The sequence below is a fragment of the Mya arenaria genome, chromosome 8, assembly GCF_026914265.1.
Source record: "Mya arenaria isolate MELC-2E11 chromosome 8, ASM2691426v1".
NCBI classification, from domain to species: domain Eukaryota; kingdom Metazoa; phylum Mollusca; class Bivalvia; order Myida; family Myidae; genus Mya; species Mya arenaria.
The window spans coordinates 36726132-36745856 of record NC_069129.1 but is presented as its reverse complement, the minus strand read 5'-3'; the positions used below and the strand labels follow the sequence as shown (position 1 = coordinate 36745856).

Below are 19725 nucleotides of genomic sequence, written 5' to 3'. Positions count from 1 at the left end.
AATGTAAATGTGTCAACAATGTGTTCCCTTTCAAAATTTCCCTGTTCCAAGCCAATTCCAGTCCAACTTGATGTAATCAGCAGTTTTTTATAAAATCACATTTGTTTCATGTTTGCAGCAAGATTTGGTAAAATGAGGCAGGGCTTTTTCTGGCCTTATCATTTTGGGAAACTATAACACATAACAGCTTCAAATTGGACACATTAACTTGTTTACCCTTCAAGCTAATTTAATTAAATATGGTAATGAAAGATTTACAAACAATTAGAAACAAACACAACCATAACTTAGCACAAACAATGATGCCATGACTTATATAAATTGAATAATGTGGGGCAAACAGTTCTCTTAAAATTAGGAAAATATATTATTAGCCGATATATCCTCAAGAAGTCGAAAAGCCCTAAGACAAAATTACTCAATTTGACAGACAATATAGCCAATATAGGCAGACAATAGGACCCCAAATGGTTGACTTTCCAACCCAGATTATCATATCCAATAGTGCAGTGCATCAACCTCCTAAAGCAGCAGCAAAATAAATAAATATTTTATCAAATAAATTCTTGCTGATAAATCAAATTGGACTAGAATTGGCATGAACCAGGGAAATCATTCTGGACAATACATCACCTGCCACTCAGGGATATTGTCCACAAATGTAATCATTTTTAACCTGTTCATTTTGTAAAAGTACATGGTGTCAAACTGTTAGTTCCCATATCGGTAACGCATCTGAACTCTTCCATGTGTCACAATACGACCCAGATATACATACAGTACACTCAACGAGTTAGACCCACTTTCCTCGCTCACTCCGAGGGATAAAGTCGATGATCGCGGGTTTCCTCCGAGGGTAAAACTGTTTCCCTCGCTAAAATCCCCCCAGAGTTCCTCCGAGTGGCTGGCTTACCGCCGAGTTTTATGATCCCGCGGCAGAACTCAGAGTCTAATCAGATAAGCAAGAAATCATTCTTGTTTAGAAGTTATTTATTTTTATGCTTATGCACATTGTTAAGCCTAAAAGATTCTTACATGTACCAACGTTTAATTTGTATTTATGTCCGTAAACGCCAATTGAATATTGTCTTGAATTATAAACATTGAATCATTAAAGTATATCCACTAAGTTATTGCATCATAAAGCAGCTGACTATATACACGATTCTGAACCATGACCTCTGACGTCAAGCGCTTGATCAATACAATGTAGAATACACTATTTATTATTGGTGGTTAAAAATAGCTATGACGTTTCATGGAATTTTCCACAGAAAACGAGGCAAAGAAGGCCTTCAAAACCATGCGCTGTGAACTTTGAATGCATGTTTGACCTCCTGGCTTTCCGAAAATGTGTAACCTAGAATTTCTCGGAAGAAATGTGTTTATCAGTCATTAGAAAAACACGTTTATAAGATGCATGTGCAACTAGTGAAATACGACTGCATTCTTGTGGTAAGCTAATTTCATGCAAAAAGGGCAGAGGAAAAAGAATAATAGCAATTTACTGGAGCTGTCATAATCCGTTGAACATTTTAATAAAATAAATATAACTTTAGCGTAGATTCTTATCTAGTGCCCGCAGAGTTTCGCGGAGTTAACCCCTCCAAGGAACGCCGAGTTCGTTATTCTTTGGTTGACTGTTCACCCTCCGAGGGCCTTACATTCAAACTCCGAGGAACGCGGACAGTCGATAAAATCCTTGTGTTGGCCGCGATAGCAAAAATCCGCGGACAGAAACGGAAAGTGGGTCTAACTCGTTGAGTGTACTGTACTTGGCAGAAGCATAATGTTTCTCTTGTCATAATCACATCAGCCTACTGCGTGAAGTTTCATTGTGCCCTTCAGTGGTTTGGTTTGGTCTCTAGCATGTTCACATACATAAACTATCACTTTTAGAGTTGCAGAGATTTCTACAGAGGCGGTTGATTCAAATAAAGAGATCATGCTAAATGATATAGAAGTTCAGAGCTACAGATAAGGGTCGTAATGGGCGTAAATACACTTTAAAAATCGCCCATTACGACATAAAATCAAACAGCTGTTCGTAAAAATCGGGCGTATCGCTCTTCTGAGTATAATGACCGGTTTTTACATTAGCCGTTTTGCCTAGTATTTTTGTCCGTTTTTACACTAGCCGTTTTTACTAATTGTTTAACCGGTTTGTAAAATTGATTCACTATCCTGCGCAATGTGTGTAACTGTTAGGAGACGTCTAAACCGCTGCATAGTGTTTTTTAATCAATTCTTTTCTGTGTTAATCAAGTCTCCAGGAAAAATGTCTGCTCGAGGCCGTTTTCCAGCTAAAAAGGCCCCTTCTTCCCAGAAAAATACTCTCTCACAAGAGAATCTACTTCCCAGAAAAATACTCTCTCACAAGAGAATCTACTGAGTCCAATTAATCTATTGTTAAAGCAATATTAAATGATGTTATTCGTGACACCGTTAACATTTGCGTTGCAAGTTCTAGTAAAAAGAAGAAGCACGTTGGTGATAGGTTACAGGAAAAAACTGAAAAAGCATGGCTATCGGAGTACTATTGGTTAACAATAGAAAAAGATAAGGATTTAAATGTTCATTTAAAATGCAAGATCTGTACTGAAGCCAAGGCAAATACTGTGTGGGCAAATGAAGGCTCAGAAAACATTCAGAGAAACAGTATTCATAAGCATAGCCTATCTAAAGAACATACTGATGCAGAATTGAAGGTATCAAAACCTAAGGCAGAAGAGTTAAGTTTGAGTGAACCAGAAATACAGGAACTTCTCCAGTAAATTCAGAAGACATTGTTCTTTTTCGTACAGTTTACTATGCAGCAGTGGAACAACTGCCGTCTTCTAAAATAAATAGTTTGCTAGAGTAACAATCTTTGAATGGGTGTAAGGTGACTTATAAAAATCTCAGCTGGGACACAATAACTGAAGTTCAGCAAATCATTTGTACTCTTATCAGGAGGGACATTGTTGCGGATATCACCTGTTCTGAAGTGTTTGCTATTATGATTGATGAAAGCACAGATTCTACTGTTCATAAGCATTTGTCTGTGTGTGTTAGATGTGTGAAGAATGGTGAGCCAGGCTTATTGGAATTGATGATGGCAAAGCACACAATTGTTGGAGAGCTTGTGAAATATATTACTAGTTTAAACATTGCACCTGACAAAATGGTTTCGTTGGCTACTGATGGTGCAGCCGTAATGACTGGGAGAAAAACTGGGGTTGGTGTGCAGTTAAGGGCTAAACATTCACCATTTGTAGTTCAAACCCACTGCATAGCACACAGATTGAATCTTGCAGTAACAGATTCTATCAAGAACGATAAAACACTTGAAAAATTTCGTGAAAAATTTAATTCTCTATATTATTTTAATTCTCTCTATTATTTTATGAGCGGATCTAGTAATCGAACCACAACATTGAAGAAAATGCAAGAGTTATTCGACGATCCAGAATTAAGCATTAAGGAGCCACACAGCATCCGATGGCTGGGACTTATAAGTGCAGTAGATGCTGTGTATTCATGCTATAGTTCTGTGATTGCCAAACTTTCTAGCTATGCCACAGAGAGTGCAGTCGCAAAGGGCCTTCTAAAGGATTTCTCCACATACAAAACTGTGTTGTTGGTAGCATTTATGCTTGATGTGCATACTGAACTGGGAAATTTGAGCAAATCACTGCAAAAATTAGACCTGGTGTTCAACAAAACTGAGGCTAAAATTGACGGTTGCCTGGGGGAACTAGAAAGTTTGAAAATCAAGGATGGTAAATGTCTTCATGAAATGAAAATATCTATTTCAATCACAGAGAATGATGATGGCAGTAAAGTAGCATCTCTGAACGGTGAGCAGTTGTTGTCCTTCTCTGATAGTGCTGATAAAGAATTTGAGACTGTAAGGCAAAACCATGTTTCATCCCTCGAGAAAAACATCAAACATAGGATGGGAAAAGCTGACAGTGAGATTTTCAAATGTTTAAGTTTGACATTAGAACCATCTATTGTGAATAGCTCAACAAATGATGAGTGCAAGGAAGCAGTAGAACAACTTGCAGAACATTTTGGTCAAAATAAAGAAGTAACCATTGTTCAGGGTGACCTTTTGGCAGGCATAATTGAAGAGAAGAAACAAATGATAAAGCAGTGGCCAATACTCCAAGGAATGATTATGGGTGTTACAAATATTTGACTGCAAAGTCCTTATGTAAGCGGTTGATTCTTTTGCACCAGGAGGAATTATCTGAATTTGTGAAACTAGGCAAGATAGCACTAACCATGTGTGTTACAAGTGTAGAATGTGAGAGAAGTTTCAGCACACAGAATAGACTGAAAAATAAATACATAAGTTCACTCAAGGACGAAAACCTTGATATCCTCATTGGTATTGTAATGAGTGGTGTAACACTAGAATCATTTGACACCAAGACAGCCGTTCAGCTATGGCACGCAAAAAAGAAGAGACGAACCAAGAGATTTACAGAAGGCTATAAGCCAAGAAAGCAAATTAGTAAAGATGTTTAAATTGATCTGGACTTGTGATTTGCTGAGTAACATTTATATTTTGTGTAAGTTCTTATATATGCTATAAAAGTTCATTAAATAAAATAGGTCATTCATATTTGAATTTTATGTACCAGTACTCTTTAGAAATTGTCATTACACTTTAAAGAATGACCCAAGGGTGTACCATACACTTTACTAGATTGCATAAGGGTGTAAAATACACTTTAAGTAAAAAAGTTATCTGTAGCTCTGGAAGTTGGTAGTTTTGTGGCAGCGGTGTATGAAAAAGCGTGGTATATTGGAAAAGATGATTGTGACAGGGACGTTCAAATAAATTTCATGGAAAATGCCAAAGACATGTTCAAGTGGCCTCAAACAAAATATTGTGTCTGGTGCGATGCTGATGACATCCTGTGTGATGTGAAAACACTACAGCCATCTGGAAAGTCAATGTGGCTCTTTAAGTTGAATCCTGATGAGAAAGAAAACATCGAAGTATTGTATCCGAAGATGTAAGGCTGAAGTTTTACTGTTGGTGATACTTACATTACTATCAGCCGTTGGAACATGACTGTGTTAAGTATATTTTATGTTTTTGCTTGTTCGATGTTTTTTCTTTAACTATCAGATAACGTTTTGAACATATAAATGTAACGTTCTATTCATGAATGTTTAAAAAGTTCACAATGCCCTATATATGTAAAGCGATACATACGTTACACAAAACACAATGCACTGACAGATAACAATAAGTTTTAATCCTGTTGCATATTATGTACCAGTACCATGTCTGCAATTTACATGATGTGAATTAGTATCATGATAGTTTTCTTAAACCATCTTTAAATGTCTGATTTAACCTAGTGTTAGCCGTCTGTACATATCTTCAGAAATTTAAGACATATGCAAATTTCAGTAAAATTTTACACACGATTACATACTCATAGAAATATTTTTACACATTAATATTAATACATGTTATATAGAAGCATATCCTACGTATACCTACAGTAATATACATAAAGTGATACCATCAAGTTACATGTATACGAATGGCATGGATACATACGTTACTTTTAACATAGGCGTTTAATTTGTCCTATGTTTAATGAATACTTGATAATATATATAATTATAAGGGTATTAAAATAAATGCAAAAATATGATGACGTTCTCCTTAAGAAATAAAATGTTGTTGATGGTGAATTATAAATGTATGAAACAAAACTGTTCTTTGCATTAGGTTAAAATATTTCAAATAAAAGTTCGTTTCAATTTATCGTGTTTGTTCGAATAATGCTGCCAGGAATATATATCAATTTTGGCTGAAATCAACTCTTAGTTTCGATACAGGTACATTTTATCTATCCCCCTGATGAAGTTTGAGACATTCATTTACACCACTGTTTAAAAACAAGTATACACTATAAAACAGTGTAGTAATCACGTATGTATTTTGATATTTTGTTTAATAAATTGGTGATAATATCTAAGAAACCATAACATTCAACAGAGAAAATATTCATGGTTGAATATTTGAAACAAATGCAATTTGTCTACTGGCTAAGGTCACAAATCTGAACACTTTTTGAGGTTTTCCACAATTATCTTGGAGAGTTTTTGTAGTAGCAAGTTAAAATTGTGTATGAAACATATTTGGTTAATGTGACAACATCTGTCAGATACAGATTCACGTTCTCATAAATTTTATGTCGAAAATCGTTCATGTTATGGACAGTAAATCACCCTTAAATTTATGCTATGGAGGGCACAACTACCGAACACTTGCAAAGCGAAAATACATGGTCATACAATTATAATTAATAGGTATGCTATATTAAAATTAAACACTTAGCTGCAAAGTTATTCATTGTTTCCGAAGTTTTTCAAAATATGCAATTCAAATATAAAGCGTGATTTCTATATATAAATTAAATTTTATGATAACATAAAATTTATTATGGAATTGTTCAAACATTAATTTAGTGGTATTTAACCATGTCAGCAGTAAGCTCCTGCATAAATTTTTTGCCTCAGCCAATCACCTTTGAGTTTTATCTCAAGTGGCACTGAACAGCCAATCGCGATACAGGGGTGTAAAAATTAATTTAAGTAGCAGGGAATATCCAAAAAGTAGGCGGAGGGGGTGTCCTCCCCTAGCAACACCCCTTGTGGGATGAATTAAAGCCTTTTTTAACCTAAATTTCTAGTCTTCTGGTGCATGTTTATTTTGTAACAGGGAAACTTTACGTAAATGTACTTACCCCCCCCCCCCCCCCCCCCCCCCCCACCACCACCACCACCACCAGTGAGGGCTACCGAATAAACCAAATAACTGTCAAATTCAGATTCAGGATAATATTAAAATATTCCAGACCACATGCCTTGCCATTTGCTAGCAATTCCCTCCTAATCATATATGTATTTTTATCTATACCAATGATACTTTCACTCTGAACCTCTGAAAATTAAACATCTAACTTCATTTTCTGTGGTTCTGGATATTTCACCTGCAGCTAACTTATTCCGTTTTAACAACAAAAAGAAATATCTTGGACACTTTGTGACGTTTAAAGCGTACAATATTTCACCAAAGGTACATGTAAAATTCATCAAAATAATGGATTATATTTAGCAGTGACATCACCGCAAGCGTATTTCATTTTGTTTACGCCTGGGTAACACACGTTTACAAAAAGGAATGTTGCGTAAATGGTAATAAGACCAGACACACTCATCTTGCAAACTTACTACGCTTTTTGGTGTCTGGAAAAAATATTCTTTTTTTTCACTCTCCATTGCTTCGCAAATCATTAACTTCATAACATCCCCAGAGATGGTGTGACTAATGAGGTCATGTATCAAGCTAATGTTAGTGTATTCGGAACGCTGGGAAACCCAAACCTAGCACTTGAAAACATCCCAGAGGGGGATACGACTACTGACGTCATGTATCGAGCTATTGCTGTATTGTAGTCCGAACGCGCGGAAACCAAAATAAACAAGAGATGTTTGTCAAATATTATGCCCCTCCTGAGTGCCATCTTGTCTGGATTATATGGACAATTGAATGAAATATGCATGGACTGAAATGACAGCTGATTTGTCACTGACATTGGATGCTGTTAAGGTAGTTTTAAGATTATGACCATTCAAAGTGTGAGGATAGAGTGTGTTATGACCATGACCTTTGACTCTATGTCCTAAAAATTCATAGGAGTCATCAGCGGGTCACCAAAAATCTAAATGTCATGTTTGAGGGCCATGGATGCAGGCATTGACAAGTTATCACACAGACAAGATTTCTGTGACCTTGACCTTTGACCTCTAAAATCATAAGGGGTCATCTACAGATCAGACACAACATCAAATCAAGTTTGAGAGCCATGGTTGCAGGCATTGTCGAGTTATCACTCGAAATATTTTCGCATTCAAGGTCACTGTAAACTTGACCTTTGACTCCTAAAATCAATAAGGGTCATCTTCTGGTCAGGCCCAACTTCCATGTCAAGTTTGATGATCATAGGCATTGTTGAGATATCACAGGGAGAAGATTTCGAAGTTTTTTGCGTTAAATGTTACTGTGACCTTGACCTTGGCCCGATGACCCCCAAAATCAAGAGGGGTCATCTACTGGTCAGGCCAACCCTTCATGTCAAGTTTAATGACCATAGGTCCAGGAATTGTTGAGTTTGCTTTCAAGGTCACTGTGACCTTGGTCTTTGACCCCTAAAATCAATAGGGGCCATCTACTGGTCAGGCCCAGCGTCCATATCAAGTATGAGGGCCATGGGTGCAGGCATTGTTGAGTTGTCATTCGGACATCCTTTTATCATTCAAGGTCACTGTGACCTTGACCTTTGGCCCAATGACCCCTAAAGCCAATAGGGGCCATCTACTGGTCAGGCCCAGCGTACATGTCAAGTATGAGGGCCATGGGTGCAGGCATTGTAGTTATCACTCGGACAACCTTTTACCATTCATGGTCACTGTGCCCTTGACATTTGGCCCGATGACCCCAAAAACAATAGGGGTCATCTACTGGTCAAGCCCAACCTCCATGTCAAGTATGAGGGCCATGGGTGCAGGCATTGTCGAGTTATCACAAGGACAACCTTTTACCATCCAAGATCATTGTGACCTTGACCTTTGGCCCGATGACCCTCCAAAAATAGGGGTCATCTACTGGTCAGGCCCAACCTCCATGTCAAGTATGAGGGCCATGGGTGCAGGCTATGTCGAGTTATCACAAGAACAACCATTTACCATTCAAGATCACTGTGACCTTGACCTTTGGCCCGATGATCCCCAAAGCCATAGGGGTCATTTACTGGTCAGGCCCAACCTCCATGTCAAGTATGAGAGCCATGGGTGCAGGCATTGTCGAGTTATCACACGGACGACCTTTTACCAGTCAAGGACACTCTGAGATTGACCTTTGGCCTGATGCCCCCAAAAACAATAGGGGTCATCAACTAGTCAGGCCCAACTTCCATATCAAGTTTGATGACCATAGGTCTAGGCATTGTTGAGTTATCACTCGGACAAGCTTTAAAATTATTTACCATTAAAGGTCACTGTGTCCTTGACCTTTGACCCGATGAGTCCTTTAATCAATAGGGGTCATCTATTGGTCAGGCCCAACCTTCATGTCAAGTTTGATGACCATACGTCCAGGAATTGTTGAGTTATCAGTCGGACAAGCTTTGGTCTACCGATGGACCGACCGACCGACATACCGACATGCCTGTGCAAAGCAATATACCCCTCTTCTTTGAAGGGGGGCATAAAAATACCAACAATCAGGGTTTTCAGGGATGATAACAGGGCCAAGTTGGCAATCCTGAAAATGTCTGCGTGGGGTTCAGGGGGCCGCTAAAGGTCCCCGATGGGTCCAGGGCAAAGCCTTGGTGGGGGGAGAAGGGGGGCAAAGCCCCCTGAAGCTTTCAGTATTTCAGGGTTTCTAATACCATTTTTTGCCTAAGAATAGTGTTCAAGAAGTACACCTTTCGGTTTAGTAGATATAATTGTGTCCAACAGGAGACTTCCGCAATCACAACAATTATCAGGAATCTTAGCAGTGAAGTTTAACACCTTTGTCTTTGAACAAAGTTAAATTTACTTTTTTACCTCAAGTCACAGGCATAAGACATGTACCTGACATTTTGGTTCAGTTGGCCACTTTCCATAAAACTCAACTGGCTATGATCAAATGCCTGTGTATGAATAGTCTATACTGTGGGATGTTTGATAAATAATAATGATTCAACAAGAGATGTTTGTCAAACATTATGCCCCCTGAGCGCCAAGTTGCCAGAAATATTTGGACAATTGAATGAAATATGCATGGACTGAAATGACAGCTGATTTGTCATTGGATGCATATGAGGCAGGTCATCTACTGGTCATACCTAATCTTCATGTCAAGTTTGATGACCATAGGTCCGGGAATTGTTGAGTTATCACTCGGACAAGCTTTGGTCTTCCAACAGACCGACCGACATGTGCAAAGCAATTATATAACCCCTCTGCTTCGAAGGGGGGCATAATTAAACTAGATGTTCACTGAAAACTGATACTTCAACTCATGCATTTAGTGACATATAAATTTCTACTGTCTACTATATAAGAAAATAAAATATGGACAATCAGAAAACCTTTTTTCAGCTTACAGTCACACTGACCTTGACCTTTGACCCACTGACCTCAAAATCAATAGGGTTCATCTGCTGGTCATGACCAATAAGCCTACCTAGTATGAGGTCCCTGGGTCAAAGCGTTCTCAAGTTATTGATCGGAAACCGTTTTTCATGTTAAGGTCACACTGACCTTGACCTTTGACCTCAAAATCAATAGGGTTCATCTGCTGGTCATGACCAATACACCTACCAAGTATGAGGTTCCTGGGTCAAAGCGTTCTCAAGTTATTGATCGGAAACCGTTTTTCATGTAAAGGTCACACTGACCTTGACCTTTGACCCACTGACCTCAAAATCAATAGGGTTCATCTGCTGGTCATGACCAATAAGCCTACCTAGTATGAGGTCCCTGGGTCAAAGCGTTCTCAAGTTATTGATCGGAAACCGTTTTTCATGTTAAGGTCACACTGACCTTGACCTTTGACCCACTGACCTCAAAATCAATAGGGTTCATCTGCTGGTCATGACCAATACACCTACCAAGTATGAGGTTCCTGGGTCAAAGCGTTCTCAAGTTATTGATCGGAAACCGTTTTTCATGTAAAGGTCACACTGACCTTGACCTTTGACCCACTGACCTCAAAATCAATAGGGTTCATCTGCTGGTGATGACCAATACACATACCAAGTATGAGGTCCCTCGGTCAAAGCGTTCTCAAGTTATTGATCGGAAACCATTTGGTATTCCGACCGACCGACCGACCGACCGACCGACAGACAGACAGACCGACCGACCGACCGACCGACATGTGCAAAACAATATACCCCACTTTTTTCAAAAGGGGGCATAATAACATATCAAATATCAAGCTTGCAAATGTTTATTGTAAAGTGTTATTTATTCAAATTTTATATATCAGACATAAGAGTATTTATTCCATTAACTGCACATTTGATGAGAATATAATATTATTAATTATTATATATATTATTCCAAGTAATATCCAAATGGGACTGTAAATGCTTTGGCAGGGTAACCGTTGTGGACATGCCGGGCTGTGTCACCATCAATGTCTATGAGGTGAGGGACAAGTTGACGTATTCTGGTCTCCAAGCCGGATTTTTTCTCCTCATGATGTTACAGGTGTCCAGTAGCACACAAACTAGATTGTCCCACGGCAGTTTAAGTCTCTCAGACAGGCTTTCAAATTCCTTGAAAATTGATTCAGAATCAGCCCTTGTGATTTTTAAGGAGGACAAATGTCTCAACACTATTTCTTTCTCTACAGCACAAAAATAGCTGCAACAGTTTTCTCATTTTATGTGTTTGTTGACTCATCTAAGTTCAAACAAAATGAGTATCACTTAACTCCTCCACAAGTTCATCATTGAAATGGCTTGCCTCTCCGTAAGTCATCTTATATGATGCTGTACACCTTTGAAGTTTTTATTCGCTGAGAGCTTTTGTATATTTGGCAAGTGTCTAGCATGTGGTACCAGGGAGTATAGAAGGTCATGTTCAGCCATAAATCCAAGAAACATGGCCTCTGAATTGAATTGTCGGTCATTGACAGGAACAACCGGATGCACTGGCTGAGGTGTCTGTTCATCCCTGACTTTTGGAACCATCAACATACCTGGAAATACAAATTACAACTATAGAAATTAAATCTCACTCAAACTGCGTCCTCAAGAAGATTTGTTGAACTGTCTCAAATAGAAAATAAACTGACTGCTCCTACTTAATATATATTACTACTACAAAATATTAATTCATTTTTTCTTTCAATTTTAAACAACCCAATTATATCTATCTATCTATCTCTGTTTAATGTCAACCCCTCTTCCGAGTGTTACTGACATGAACGGTGCACGCCGGCTTGTTAGTGAAAAAAAATAAAACACTGATGACGCAAATCACATCAGAAAAGTGAGAACTAGAGTATAAAAGAGAACACAATTTAGGTAACATGATAAAAAGTGATTGGTGAACTGGTAAAAGGATAAAAACATCTAATGCTTAATGGTTGTTACAGCCACCTTGAATGTGTCAGGGGTGGGGATAGTGATTTTCATTTGAACCTTCCATTATGGTCAACAGCCACTTCTTATTGAGAACAATGCTTCAAACATTATGAGAACAATAAAGAAACGGTTTACATGGTAAACTTCAATCCGCCAAATAAAATTTGTAAAACAAAAATGGTTTATTATAACAAAATCCGAATCGGGATGTCCGAAATATTGCTACATGCGCATAAAGCCATTCTCAGTTTTAACACATTCTATTAACTTTCGGCAATTTCTCTTAAAACTAAATAGCAAATATACCTTTTAATCGACGAATCGATGTTTCTATTTGGTGGTGGTCGTGTTTCTCCAATATGTCTTCGTCTTCGTTATTTCTCGTTATTAAACTTCGTCGTCTGTCATATCCGGATACAAACCATCCGGATACTGTTTTCTAGTCCGATCGGTAATTTCCGTTATCACCCGACACTATCTTAACCAATCATACAGCTCGATTGGCAAGACATAAATAGGTTCGTTAATTTCCAGCTTTACACTTCCGGAAAACTCACCTTTCGTACCCATATTGTTCGAACATAGCTCGCATCGCTTCCTGTACCCCTCCCTCCCTAGAAAAAAACTCAACGGATTTACATATATCTCAAAATCGATCCGTGAGACCTTAAATCCGGAATTTCGGATTAATCCGGAATTTTATCATCCCTGGGTTTTAACAATGTAAACATAAAAACATGACAAAAAATAACAGATTTTATTTTTGTTGATGAGGGGAAAATAGCCGGGTGAAGATGCTAAAGTAATTGGGTAATTTTACGGGCTTCTGGCCCATTTCTACACCCCTGGCGATACGCTGTAGCCATTACTGATATATTTTTAGCGTGGGCGAATTAGCCTCGGCATTTTAATTGAGTTTTCACATAACCCTACACCACCATCCCCACCACCTAGCGTTTAATTGTCAGTCAGTTTACAAGGTCAAGAAATGAGCCAATCTAACTGTTCTCATGTCATATTTGATTGTGAACACATCGTTTACGTCCATGTTTTTCATCATATTTTCTTACCATATGTATTGTTACAGTTTTTTGTTTCTCTTCCCTTCACCAGTTTTGTCAGGCACTATTTTACAAAATAATATGTTTCTAGTAGGGCGGTTTGTCCACCCAGATATATATTTTGGGATATGTTATTATACACATGCAATTGACTCTTATGTTTTATTTTACGATATTTCGTAAAAACACTTTTATGGCATTAATTAATGCCCTATTTTCATTCAAAGCTTGTGTTACGTTTTCCCTTCATCCATACGAGTTCGACCCGGCCTGTGACTTAGTACCTTGACGTTGAACAATACATAAATATCTTGAATGTACGTCAACACACCTGCAAAACCTAAAGATGCGCGTGCACCCTCTGACGTCATTCCCCCATGTGCTACATTTTGATCTTTAAGCGTATAAACATTGAATGGCATTTTTTTAGAAAAATACAAGATGAATCTTCGCAAGTGTGACCAAGGCAAGCCTCTATATTGATCTAGGTCATCGAATAATCGATCATGGTAAACAAACGCATGTTTTAGCCAGTGTTCGGGATTTGTGCCCTGTTCGGAAATGTACGGTCAACCAGTATATATCTTGAAGTTTATATTTTGGATTTTCGCATGAGTTTTATATATATATATATGCGCCTCACTTGTGATTTTAGGTGTATTGTTTCAGGATTTCCTACTTTTGCATCTTTTTACGAGTGTTTGTCCCAGGCATGTTCATTATACGACTCAACTCATATGACTCCTGGACAGCATTTTAGAATGACTAGTGCTAGGTTATACCAATCAACAACTATTCATGCAGGCTACCAAACCCCAACCTTAATTATGCACCAGTCAATTGAAACCACCAGCCCCCCAGGTCCGGGGAATAGCGGGGACTTTGACCTTCGGTCCAGCCAAGCCTGTGAAACCCCCGCCAAATGCCCCTGCACCCAAGGGACTCTAGGTAGGGCCGTTCCCCACTACATTTGACGGGAAGACAAAACCACTGCATTCACCTGGCACTGTGGAGCCACCTTGAAGGTAAAATCATGGCCCAGTTCCCCGGCTATCCCCGGACCGGGGAAGCGTGGTTACAATTGACTGGTGCATTAATTAGGTGTACCATATTTATATATATATATACAGGCGCGTAGCCAGGCATACTCCCATACTCCCGGGAGTACTTCGATTTTGAAAAATGAAAATTCTAAATGGCCTAAATCCGGTGTAAAACTTGAACCCTAATTTGAAACCAATCCAGCTAGGCATTATAAAAAAGTTAAATGTAAAATGTCATATATATATCGGTAGTAACTGTACATAGTATCCTTTACTACGATGTTCCAAGCACACTTTAAACATGAAATCTTAAACACGGTAAACAGCTTCGCTTTACTTTTACGTATTATAACTATGATCAATCATAGTTACCTCCCGTCTTTATTAAGTCAAGTCAAGTTTTAAACAGCGCAAATTTTAAACAAACAAAAGTGGCGTCTCCGACAACCTTTTGCCCACCTTATCCCGATATTTTTCGAGAATATGGAACTTGTGCAACGTCAGTCCCGTAGGATAGTGAATTCAAATTCAACCTGCTGACCAAACACTGGGATGAGGCTCCAAGTTTCAAGTTTCCAACAAGGTTTACTATTATTTATAAAAATACACACGCTACTGTAGACTTGAAAAGTAACACTTAACTGAAATACTAATTAATTTTGTAAGAGGAAATTCAAATGAATAAATAGTATAATAGCATGTGTTTTTGTTAATTTGGTGACATTTTCAGAGCAAGAATTTATAAAAATTTGATAGTCAAATTCGGTCATAAATCGCTTGAGATTAAATTAAAAAGTTATGAATGACTTTTCACAAGTCCCTGTGGCGTAACGGTTAGCATCGAGGACTCGTAAACCAACAACTCGAGTACGAATCTGGCGAGAGTACATATATTTTTAAAAATTATTTTTACATCTTAATTGTTATCTCATATTGTTATTATTTTATTCTTCTTCTTATTTTATTCTTCGCACCCTTCAACCAAAGTATTTCGTGTCATATCCATGGCTACGCTATTCTGTGTTCACTGATGGTGTCTACTGTGCCCAATGCCATCTGTTTGCTGGCCCTGATGCTCGCGTGAAAACATTAGTCACCACAGTATTGAGAGATTGGAGCAACATATCCAAGGTAATTTTGAGCCACATGAAATCAGAGGCCCACCTGTCTAACTGTGATTCAGCAGATCATTTCTTAGCAATAATGAAAGGCGAATAAAAAGACATACTATGTAGCAGTCATCCCAATACAATGTGGTGGTTGAAAAGAACATAAAGATCCTTGTTAGTATAACAGAAGCGATAGTGTTCTGTGGGAAACAGAACATTGCCTTCAGGGGGCATGAAGGCGATATGGGAAATTTTCAGGCCCTATTGAGCTTTCAGGCCAAGCAGGATCCCATATTAAAAGAGCATCTAGAACACGGAGATCCAAGATCTATGTACCTTAGCCCCGATATACAAAATGAGTTTTCTTCTATTTGTGAAAAACAAATCGCAGACAGTATCGTGTCAAAGTGCAACAGCGCAACCTGCTTCGGGTTTATGGCTGACGAGGCAACTGATGCCAGCACTATGGTACAGATGGCCATGTGCCTTAGATACTTCGACAGAGCTGATTTACGCGAAGATTTTTTGGGGTTCGCTGAGTGCGAATCAACTACAGGCGAGACGTTGGCCAATGCCTTCTTAGCAAATCTTGAACTGGTGGGTGTTGACGTAAACAAAATACGTGGCCAGGGATATGATGGCGCTACCAATATGTCCGGTTCCGAAGAGGCGTACAGGCAAGGATCCAACAGCTTATTCCTGGGGCTGTGGTCACCCACTGCAAAGCCTACTGCCTCAACCTGGCTGTTATCCACGCATCAAAAGAAATGTATGCAAGGAACATGATGGCTACCGTACAACAAATAGCGTTTGCTTTTATCTACTCCGCTAAACGCCTCCTGCGCTTCCAGGAAGAAAACCTTGACAACGATGAAGTTGCCCGTGTCAAGATGGATATAAGGTAATCTTGAGTAAACATACTTAAATTATACAATGCCTAAATGCTCTAAATCAATATTCTTCAAAGTGTTTATTGTATTTTTTCCAAATCATGTGATATTTCTTAGTCTGTTATCTTATCACTTTTTTATTTAAAATAATTTATGACTGAATAGAAAGGCTTTCGATGTTCATATTGTTCGCTCACAAACCATTCTCGAAACATTGATTTAATTGTGTCATGAATTTCCAGAGTTGTTGTAAGTTCCTTGGACCAACTCACTAGCGACTATGGTGACAGCAAAGCCGCGGGATACAGTCGCTCTATTCAGAACTTCGAGTTCATCCTAGTGCACATAACTGTCGAACATGCGTTGTCAGGGCTCGTACACCTGTCGAAACTCCTCCAGAAGAAGACGTGTGATGTACTGGAGGCAACAGAAGAAGCACGTGTTGTTGTCGCTATGTTAGAGGTTTGTTATTTAATTCATTTTCCTAACGGCTAGTTGTGGGATGAATTCATTTTGTTATGACAGAAAAGTTATAGAATAGTGTTAATCACGCCTCGGTTAACCGACAAAATCATATTTAAGTCAATATGTACCATGTGTACTTGATCTTACCTTTGGTACGACTATTGTTATACTTTTCATCGGCGTAAATGGCCATGTATATTTTTTTCCTAGACCCGTCACTCATTAACAGTGCACTAATTTCATAGCTTGTATAAATGTTTACAGAAAAAATTCATATATGTGTGTGTACATATGAATTGAACTTATTTGCAGTCATATGTTATTAGATGTGTTTCCCATCTTTTGACTTACAAAAAGATAGATGGACGTTGCCGTGCGCTTTACTAATGCATTGTTTAATGTTACGACACTATCAAATATCATTTCAGTCTGAACGCAACGATCCAACAGTATGGGACAACCTGTTCGAAATGGCTATGTCACTAGCAAGAGACATTGGGGTGGAGCCGTCCATTCCTCGAGGTCCGGGGCGACAGGCAAACAGGCCTTACGCACCAGCGGCAACACCCACATAATACTGGAAGGTCAACATGTTCCTTCCTTTCATTGACCACCTAGTTGTTGAGTCAAGAACCCGCCTGCTTAAACCGCATGGGAGATTTACTGCGCAATATCTTCTGCCGACGAAAGTATGTTTTCATTCATCCTTTTTTGATGAAATAAAATATGTGAGATCAATGAAAATATTTTGAATTACGTAATGTTATACATGTCTAGTTAAATAAAACATCATTTATATTAGTGTTCCGTTAAAAAACAAAGTTTGTGTACCAAAACGTTAAGTTCTGTGCATATCTATATTTCTCTCTAAAGCAATTGCTTATTTTATTGTTTTATTTAATTATAAAAATGTGGGTCATGTTTGTTTTGTTATAGGCTACTGAACTGACACCTGCCAGGGCCGCAGAGATTTTTACAGAGTACAGTCCAGACTTAGAGTGTGACGAGGACACATTTGTCTGGGAGTGTAAAAGATGGATTGCTAAATGGACCACAACATCCCCAGCTGAGTATCCAGACCTGGAAACATCTTTGCGAGTGGCCACTGAGGCATCATATCCAAACATAAGACTTTGCAAGATGGTGTTGATGTGCATGCCCCTTTCCACAGCTACAGCAGAGCGGTCCTTCTCCACGATGAGGAGAGTCAAGACGTACCTCCGCAACACTTCTTAACATTTATCAAGAGCGAGATATCAACGCTGAGCACGTTTTGGATGTTTTTAAACGTAGAAAAGACCGTCGGCTGGCGTTAGTGTTCAAAGTGTAAACGTGTGTTGTTGTGTAAAACTGTTTCAGAATGGGAAAAAAATCCATAAGATAAACTATGTATGCATTTGTGTATTATTTGCTTGTGATGTTTTCCATGTTTAAATCAAACTATATGTGATGTTTATCCTCAATGCAACTTGTTCATCTGTAGATCCTATATATTCAGAGGGGGACATCTCCACCTAGCTAAAGAACTTCAGCGAACACGTTATATATTACCTTTTTGGATGTGTTCGCTGAAGAGAACGCCGTATCCAAACCCTACCAGAATTCGTGACATTTTTATGTCACGCTGTTATTTCACTTGTATGCATTGTACAGACAAAATAGCTGTATCCTTAGGTTAATGAAGTAAAATGTAGTTCACAAACCCATTTTCAAAACCAAAAAAACGCTTTAAAGATAGTTGATTTAGCTTTTTAATAAATCCTATTACAAGCATTCCTTATCTAGGTCATAGTTGTGTTCAAATTTAATCACGTGACACCAAGATTTTCAGAAAATACCCATGTGACCTAGTGTTTATTTTGCTGTTATTTTTTCTATTTCGAATAATTAATAAATAACTAATAACAAATTTGGAATAAATAAATTGTTTTTACTTATCAAAAGGTATTTACAGCCTTACTGCAATTGGATTCAACTAAATGAACAATGTGAATCCGATGCTATAAATACAATCCATCGACGTCATCATGGTCATTGCATTGCATCATCACACTCAATTGATTCTGGTTGACTTTACTATGGGGGTTACGCCATAACTTTAATGCGTTGTAAACATCAAAAAAAAAAATATCAACATTAAAGTTATGGAAGCCAGAACTAATCTCCACCAAGTATAAATATGTTTTGAATATTTATTGCTCGATCTTGCAGTTTTCCTTTTTTGCTTCAGTTATTATAAATTTAAAACTTGCATTTCAAGTTATCAGATATGCGTCAAAGGCCACCAAATCGCATGAGTAAATGAAAAAAGATCAGGGGGAGGACCCCCGGACCCGCCGCTAAAAATGGGAGTACAGTACTTCAAATTGGGTTCCAGCTACGCCCCTGATATATATCTATATATATATATATGGTACACCTAATTATATATATATATATATATATATATAACAGTTCAGAGATAAAATGATTGTTTTCGTATATTTTTGCAGCAAGTTTACATAAGAAAAAAATCAGCTGTCAATGGTAACATGAATAACAAATAGCCTACTCACCGGCTGTGTATTGGCTTGCCAATTCTTTTGCTCCAGCGTGCTGTGGACCCCATCTTGGTTTCGTTTCATCGGGATTAAATTCATTATTTGAATTTATTTCATGTTCCGGCATAGATTTTCTCAAAACATTCTCGTCCAACCCGCTAGCCATTATTGCCTGATCGTCCCGAAGAGAGGTCACGAACCTTCGCTGCTTTACTCGCATGACCGGTATGACTGAACTACAAAAATACCAGTATGGTTGTTTTCGCGAAAATATATTTTTTACTGAAGTACGAACATAAGGTTTTTTTGGCGACTATACGTTTTTTTACCAAAAGGCTAGAATAGATTTTTTACCAAAATAATTTTGCCAAACCACGGAAATTGAAATTATTGGGTCAATACTAAACTGCTGACCGATTAGCTAACCATATAGAAATAAAAGAGAGTTGCTGACCA

General features: G+C 38.2%; 1 protein-coding gene across 1 annotated transcript in view; it reads right to left on the bottom strand.

Annotated features, from left to right (window-relative positions):
* Positions 1 to 19495, bottom strand: part of LOC128243288 (plasmanylethanolamine desaturase-like) — a 45470-nt gene extending 25975 nt beyond the window's left edge. Inside the window, exon 1 of the mRNA XM_052960964.1 lies at positions 19285 to 19495. Within this exon, the coding sequence (XP_052816924.1) occupies positions 19285 to 19489 (205 nt within the window). The 5' untranslated portion in view covers positions 19490 to 19495. The remainder of the gene's footprint in view (positions 1 to 19284) is intronic.
* Between the last annotated feature and the right edge of the window lie 230 nt (positions 19496 to 19725).